This window comes from Alnus glutinosa, chromosome 8 (assembly GCF_958979055.1).
Source record: "Alnus glutinosa chromosome 8, dhAlnGlut1.1, whole genome shotgun sequence".
Taxonomy (NCBI): Eukaryota; Viridiplantae; Streptophyta; class Magnoliopsida; order Fagales; family Betulaceae; genus Alnus; species Alnus glutinosa.
In genome coordinates, this window is record NC_084893.1 from 18,118,209 (window position 1) to 18,126,381 (window position 8,173).

At 28.0% G+C, this 8,173-nt stretch overlaps 2 protein-coding genes across 2 annotated transcripts; both read left to right on the top strand.

The window, feature by feature from the left end:
- Positions 1–5,646: 5,646 nt before the first annotated feature.
- Positions 5,647–7,961, top strand: LOC133874509 (zinc finger BED domain-containing protein DAYSLEEPER-like). Its single transcript, XM_062312347.1, has 2 exons — positions 5,647–7,657; positions 7,765–7,961. Exons 1-2 carry the CDS (start codon positions 7,130–7,132, stop codon positions 7,813–7,815), a joined length of 579 nt encoding a protein of 192 aa, XP_062168331.1. The 5' UTR covers positions 5,647–7,129; the 3' UTR covers positions 7,816–7,961.
- On the top strand, positions 5,737–7,111 carry LOC133876176 (zinc finger BED domain-containing protein RICESLEEPER 2-like). Its single transcript, XM_062314462.1, has 2 exons — positions 5,737–6,129; positions 6,338–7,111. Exons 1-2 carry the CDS (start codon positions 5,737–5,739, stop codon positions 7,109–7,111), a joined length of 1,167 nt encoding a protein of 388 aa, XP_062170446.1.
- Positions 7,962–8,173: the final 212 nt, after the last annotated feature.

Genomic DNA, 8,173 nt, shown 5'->3' on the forward strand with positions numbered 1-8,173 from the left:
GTTATATTATTATATGATCATATAGTCATATGATATTACATAAATAATATAATATGAATCATATGATTAAGTATCTGAATTGTCATTATATCATATGATCATATGATTAACAATTAAGTATTAATATTATTCACTTTTACTATTTTATATACATATTGATACAACCAAATAATTATAACCAATTAATATTTATTGACCATTTTTATTTGTTACTTAATTCATGCTTATATATAGTATATTGTACAAATAAGTTATATATTAACAAATTAAAACTTATTTTTAACACACACACGCACACACACACACACACACACACACACACACACACACACACACACACACACACATATATATATATATATATACGAGTCGAGCCTTAATAAACGAGTCGATCCTTATACGAGCGGGTTCACGAGCTTTTGTTGAGTCGAGCCGAGTTTATATGAGTTTGCATTGTTTAATAAACGAGTTTGATTTTCATGTTCACGAATAGCTCATTTAATAATCGATTCGAGCACGAGTCGAGTTTATTCGAGCCGATCTCACGAGTAGCTCAGCTCGTTTACACCCCTATATGTAAGTATTGACTAAATCCACATCACATGTAAGTATTGTAATCTTATAATTATAATTTATAAAAGATCTTGAAAAATTCATGTTTCATTTCAACCTCCTCAAGCATGAATTTCCGGTTCCGGCATTATGGGCGTTACCAACATACCATGGTAGCACCTACCCGGCTACTCGGTTACCCTAAAGAGTCAAGATTAATTGAGCTTGTTATTTTTATTGCTTCACAAGCTTTTGCCATCCATGCCAAATGCATACTTTCACAACATATTATATATATATATATATATATATATATATATATATATATATATAATTCATTAGTGGTATTGTCTAGTTTGAATTTTTCATATATATTAATTATCTTATTTTATAATTTGTCAATATTTTTAGAATAATAAAATTTTTATTTTATGAATTTCTGTTTTCCTATTCTCCACACGATGTCATTTTTTTAAAATTGTTATCAATCACTAATATATAAATAAAAATTAAATTATAGACAAAAGTTGTTTTTCTTTAAATTTATTTTTTTTTCTAACTTTATGTGGAAAAGCTTTTATTGTCATTTCATCTATTTTACTTGAGGAATAAACTATACAATTAAATTAATATATTGTGGAATTCTTGAGTAGTACTTTATATTATATACGATTTTTTAAATTATAACCATTATTTTTAATTTGTGCAATATCTCCTCAAATTATTTCCAGAGTTTCAATGTTTTCCATTAGCGAAAAAAAAAAAAAAAATTATTCTTAATGAAAATTTAGAAAATAATTTTATTTTTTAAAAATAATGGCCAAAAGGCATTGTGTGATGTGCCAGTGTGAGTAGGATGCTTTTATTTTTAATTTTTTTTTAATTTTTAATTTTTTTTTTTAAATGCTGTGTTTTAGAGTTGAAACGTTGTTTTTTTTAAAAAAAATTAAAAAATTAAAAAATTAAATGAGTAAATTGAAACATTCGTTTTGTACATATTTGATAGACATGAAACGAAGCGTGACACTTCAATCTCCAAGAAACACGCCGTGACACTTCAATCTCCAAGATTTTTCTGGGTCGTCCGATCGTCCAAGCCAAATCAAGTGTGAATCTGAGCCATTCATTTTGAAATAATTGGTTGTAGCTATACTCAACTATTACTCTGAGAAATTATTTGGTGTTACAATTACCACTTGTTAACTCTCATTAGATGAGATCCAACAACTTCAGTTTTGATCTTGAAATTGATTATTATACTCAACAGTTAGGATTAGAAGTGGATCCGATTTTATTTGTAAGCATGTGTAGGGAATAAGTTTTCATACAATTTTTTTTTTTATTTAAAGATAAACGAAAAAAAAAAAAATTAGACCTGACGCTTGACGAGTTGACGCTCCAGTTGCCGAGACACACGCGTGACGCTTCAATCTTCAAGATTCTTTTGGATCGTCCGCTCGTCCAAGCCAAATCATCCTTTGAATCTGAGCCGTTCATTTTGAAACAATTGGTTACAGCTATACTCAACTATTACTCTGAGAAATTATTTGGTGTTACAATTATCACGTCTTAACTCTCATTAGATGAGATCCAACGACTTCAGTTTTGATCTTGAAATTGATTATAATACTCAACGGTTAGGATTAGAAGTGGATCCTATTTTATTTGTATACGGGGGTAGGGAATAATTTTCCAGACGATTTTTTTGTTTAATTATTAATTATAGATAAAATAAAAAAAATTTGAAATTTAAAATTTTGATTTTGAAACATGGACGTTAATTTTTTTTTTAAAAAAAAAAACCCCCGGCCACCCGATTTTTTCCGTGCTTGAGAACTACAATGTCTTCCTCGTTCCTCAGTTTCTCTGACCGAATGAAGTTCAAAACCGTTGATTGTTCAAAAAATTAGAATCAAACCGTTCATTTGTTTGAAAATTCCTTTCATCCTTTGACATCAAACTTAGTTTTTATTTTTAAATTCTCACTCTGTCAGTTTCTCACGCTGCACGTAGACAACCTGCAAAGAATTTATTGTGTTGCTAATGGTTCAGAACACAATTAATGCTTTGCTTTTAATGCAGAGTTTCCTCTCTCAATTACCCTCGTCTATCCAGTTCTTCTTCTTCATTTTTTAGCCTTTGATTTATTTTTAATTTTTGATCGAATGGCTTCTATCTTTCTACAGGATTTAGTTTTGAAATCTGTCTGAGTTTCTTCATATTTGTAGTCGAAATTGAACCAAGAGAAACCGATCCATCTAAATCATCTGATGTTCCATATTTCCGCAGCGTAGCCAAATCCCAACTTTTGTGAATTTTTTCTATTCTTCTCACACGTATCAATGGCAACAAGTCCAGCGACCAAGAACACTCTTGATCTAACTGAAGTGGTAGTAGTGAAGTACTGGACTTTACATGAGTTGCGTGTGAATCGTGTGATGCTCTTGCTCTCAAATTTCAATTATAAATTTGAGAGCAAGAGAGTCAAAAGACTCAGCCGCTCAACTCCTCAGTACTCAAGAATCAAGACTCAAATCTCAGTTAGTTAAGTATCAAACATTTGTTCTCTACTTCTCTTTCATCATTTCATTTTCATGTTTCGATATTCAAAATTTTTTTTTCTTTCACTTAGTAGCTAATCTTACAATATTTTTAAGTTCTAAATTTCTAATGTTAATGTTGATATACCTTATGATTGTTCAGGAATCAGGGACGTCCGTTCAGCCTTAAATCCTCTACTAGACTACTACCTCAGGTCCTCATTGATTTTGCAAGTTAATAAATAACTCAGGTTTCACTTTTTTTTTTCTTTACATTATTTTATTATTTTTGTTGTTATGATTAATGATTATAAATTTATAATTAGCAAATCCTTCTATGAACAATCTGTTATGTTTTACAAATTATATTGTGATTATGTAATGTATGTTCTATGTTTGGAAACTGTTCATAATGCTTATAAAATTTTCACAATGCTTAGAATTTAGAAATGTATGTTCTGAATCTGCTGATTATATAATGCTGAGTTTTGTTTTATTTCTAAATTTAGAAATGTATGCTCTATGTTAGACAGTTTTTTATAAGAAATGAACAATCAGTTTTTTCAAAAAATTAGGGCAGAAACTATAATCCTAAAAGTGAGGCAGTTTTTTAATTACAAAACTTGAATATAAAATATTTGAAATTCCTTAGCAATTTATAAAAAATGAACAATCTATTTTTTTAAAAAACAGGGGCAGAAAACTATAATTCTAAAAGTTATACATTTTTTTAATAACAAAACTTGAAGATGAAAAAATTGCAATTTTAGCAATTAAAAAAGAAAATGAGTAATCTGCTTTTGTTTTTCTAAAAAAAATAGGGCAGAAACTATAGTCCTAGAAGTTAGTTTTTTAATAACAAAACTTGAATATGATAAATTTGATATTCCTTGGCAATTTATAAAAAATGAACAATCTATTTATTTATTTTTTTTATTTTTTATTTTTTTTTAAAGTAGAGGCAGAAAACTATAATTCTAAAAGTTATACAATTTTTTAATAACAAAACTTGAAGATGAAAAAATTGCAATTTTAGCAATTAAAAAAGAAAATGAACAATTTGTTTTTGTTTTTCTAAAAAAATAAAGGGCAAAAACTATAATCCTAGAAATTAGACAGTTTTTTAATAACAAAACTTGAATATGAAAAATTTGAAATTCCTTGGCAATTTATAAAAAATGAACAATCTGTTTTTTTTTTTAAAGTAGGGGCAGAAAACTATAATTCTAAAAGTTATACAGTTTTTTAATAACAAAACTTGAATATGAAAAAAATTGAAATTCCTTGGCAATTAAAAAAGAAAATGAACAATCTGTTTTTTTTTAAAAAAAATAAAAAATAAAAAGGGCAGAAACTATAATCCTAAAAGTTACAGTTTTTTAATTACAAAACTTGAATATAAAAAATTTGAAATTCCTTAGCAATTTATAAAAACTGAATAATCTGTTTTTTTTTTTGGAAAAAAAATGGGGGCAGAAAACTATAATTCTAAAAGTTATGCAGTTTTTTAATTACAAAACTTGAATATGAAAAAATTGAAATTCCTTAGCAATTAAAAAAGAAAATGAACGATCTGTTTTTTTTTTTTTTTTTTTTTTTTTTTTTAAAAAAAAAAAGGGCAGAAACTATAGTCCTAAAAGTTAGACAGTTTTTTAATTACAAAACTTGAATATAAAAAATTTGAAATTCCTTGGCAATTTATAAAAAATGTTCTGTTTTTTTTTATTTTTTTTTTTTTATTTAAATAGGGGTAGAAAACTATAATCCTAAAAGTTATACAATATACAGTTTTTTAATATTAAAACTTGAATATGAAAAAATTGAAATTCCTTGGCAATTAAAAAAGAAAATGAACAATCTGTTTTTTTTTTTTTTTTTTTTTAAAAAAAAAAAAAAAAAAAGAAAAAGAAATAGGGCAGAAACTATAATCCTAAAAGTTACAGGTTTTTAATTACAAAACTTGAATATAAAAAATTTGAAATTCCTTGGCAATTTATAAAAAATGAACAATCTGATTTTTTTAAAAAATAAGGGCAGAAAACTATAATTCTAAAAGTTATACAGTTTTTTAATTACGAAACTTGAATATGAAAAAATTGAAATTCCTTAGCAATTAAAAAAGAAAATGAACAATCTGTTTTATTTATATTTTTTTTTAAAAAAAATAGGGCAGAAACTATAGTCCTAAAAGTTAGACAGTTTTTTAATTACAAAACTTGAATATAAAAAATTTGAAATTCCTTGGCAATTTATAAAAAATGAATAATCTGTTTTTTTTTTTTTTTAAAAAAAAAAAAAAATAGGGGCAGAAAACTATAATTCTAAAAGTTATACAGTTTTTTAATTACAAAAATTGAATATGAAAAATTCAAAATTCCTTAGCAATTAAAAAAAAGCAATTAACAAAATTAAATAATTGGGCAAAAATATCCTTAAAAACTATTAATGAAACTTAAATATGAAAAAATTGTACAGATATGAATTTCTTTATTTTAGCAACTAACAAAATACAATGAACAATCATATGATATGCAAACTTAAATTTTACTATTTAAGTTTTGAATACTTGTTTTTTCTTTTTTCTTTTTTCATAACAATATCTAATATAGAATTTAAAAATTAAAAGATATGGAGAGTGGTTCGCATGAAGCCAATTGAAGAGTATGAGAATGAAGATTCTCTTGAAATTAGTCATAGTGCTACTGTTGAAGCAACCATTGAGTTGGTTCAAGATACTGCTATTAATGAGGATCCAAATGAAAAAAATGTACATAAGAGAAAGCCTAGGAGGAAGACTTCTACTGTGTGGAATCATTTTGAGCAAGTTGAGGTCTGTGGTGTAAAAAAAAATCAATGTAAATGGTGTAAGAGTAAATTCACCATATCAAAATCAAGTTGGACATCAACTTTAGGTAGACACTTGGAGTCGTGTTTGAAGTACGTTGGTTCAAAAAAGAAGCAAAAGGTTTTGTCAATTGAGGGTAATGAGTCTGCTGGTGTGGACATTATTTCAAATTTTCAGTTTGATGAAAGTAAGGTGAGAGAACTCTTAGCTCACATGATCTTGTATCATGAATATCCTTTTAGAATCGTGGAGCATGTGTTGTTTAATAAATTTATGAAAGCTTGTACCCCGCGTTGGAAAAAAATTTCTCGAGCTACTGCTAAGAGTCTTTGCTTTGCCACTTATGAATTTGAGAAGAAGAAGTTGAAAGCTTTATTGAATTGGGACATCTTGTCAAAAGGTTTCTTATATGGTTGTGACATGTCATTTTATAGATTCTGAATGGCGGTTAAATAGGCGTGTATTGAACTTTTGTAATATTCCGCCTCCACACTCTGGACTTCTTATTGCTGATGCACTTCATAAATGTTTTAGAGATTGGGGTATAGAGAGTAAAGTTTGTTCAATCACTGTAGACAATGCTAAGGCAAATGATGTAGCATTGAGGCACTTAAGAGATGTTTTTAATATGAGAAAATCACTTGTAGTTGTGGGCAAGTTGTTTCATGTGCGTTATTGTGCACATATAACTAATTTGATGGTTCAGGATGGTCTTGGCGAGATTGGAGTTATTGTTGATTGTGTGAGGGACCGAATAAAATTCTTGGTAGCATCAGAGGGAAGATTAAAGCAATTTACTGAAACTGCAAAGAACTTGCATTTGTCATCTAAGAAGCTATTTTTGGACGTACCTACTTGTTCGAATTGTACATATTTGATGTTATCTGCTGCATATGAGTTTAAGGATGTATTTTCTATGTATGGATACAACGATCGTCAATTTACTTGGGTGCCATCGCATGAAGATTGGGATAAAGTTAAATCTGTTTGTGAACTTTTGAGAGTCTTCAACCGAGTAACCAAGATTGTATCTGGTAGTGACTATCCAACATCAAATTTATTCCTTCCTGAAATTTGGCAAATGAAAGAGGTTCTAATTAAGAAATGTGATGATGGAAATGACTACATTATATCTATGGCACATCAAATGAAAGCCAAGTTTGATAAATACTAGGGCGAGTATAATTTATTGATGGCAATTGCGGCAATTTTGGATCCAAGGTTTAAGTTGGTATTCGTACGGTTTTGCTTTCCAAAGATTTATCAAGAGGCTGAAGCTACGAAGAATATTGAATATGTTCAAAGAATTTTGAAAGAGATATATGATGTGTATCTTCATGAACATAATTTAAATCTCAAGGAACAAGATCTTGCAAGCAAAAGTCAAGAAAGCTCTTCAAGTAATCGTTCAATCTGTGCAGTTGATGTTGAGGAGGATGGTGTGGAAATTTGGGAGTCATTTCTGAAAAGTGCTGAAACGGTGCTTCAACTTGTGAAATCAGAATTAGAAATGTATCTCGAGGAGGGTGTATATATACCTAACAAGAACATTGAATTTAATGCCTTGGATTGGTGGAAAGCGAATACTCTTAAGTATAATGTTTTGTCTAAAGTGGCCAAAGATATTTTGTCAACACCGATTACAGCTGAGACAGTTCAGAAGTTGTTATGTGGGGTTGATTGGGTCATATCAATGTATGGGCTTAAAAAGAAGTGTGGGGTATGTTTTTGTTTTATTTTTATATATTCTAATAATGTTTGTTAATTTAATTTTACTTTTATATTGTACTAAATAATAATTACTTATAATTTTTATTTTTATCTTAGGATGATCAAAATGAAGGGGAAGTGGAGATAACTTTGCTAGAGGCAATTTGATTGTTAGTGTTCTTTGCCTCTTTTTATTTTTTGAAGTGTTGTGATATAAGTTATATAACTATATATTTGGTTTGAGGACTACGTGGGATAGTTGGACTATGTTATTTTGTTGAAAATCTTGTATAATATTATTTGCATCAAGACATGAAGACTTAAGGTAATGTGTGATTTATTATTTAATGATTTATGCACATTAACTTGTGATATATTTAACCTCTCTTGGCATTTTTACCAAGTATATAGAACTTGTATAAGTAATGCAAGGGAGTTAAATTTAATCTAACTTTTTTTAGTGTGTTGCAGTTTACATATTTTATTTGAGAGCAGATTTAAGGTAATGTATAATTTCTTATTTATT

Bases quoted from the DNA above. Each gene is read 5' to 3' on its own strand.
- LOC133876176 (XM_062314462.1), top strand. From the start codon at position 5,737: ATGAAGCCAATTGAAGAGTATGAGAATGAAGATTCTCTTGAAATTAGT. The intron at 6,130-6,337 runs GTGAGAGAACTC...TCTTGTCAAAAG, and splicing joins TTCAGTTTGATGAAAGTAAG to GTTTCTTATATGGTTGTGAC.
- LOC133874509 (XM_062312347.1), top strand. From the start codon at position 7,130: ATGGCAATTGCGGCAATTTTGGATCCAAGGTTTAAGTTGGTATTCGTA. The intron at 7,658-7,764 runs GTATGTTTTTGT...TTTTTATCTTAG, and splicing joins GGCTTAAAAAGAAGTGTGGG to GATGATCAAAATGAAGGGGA.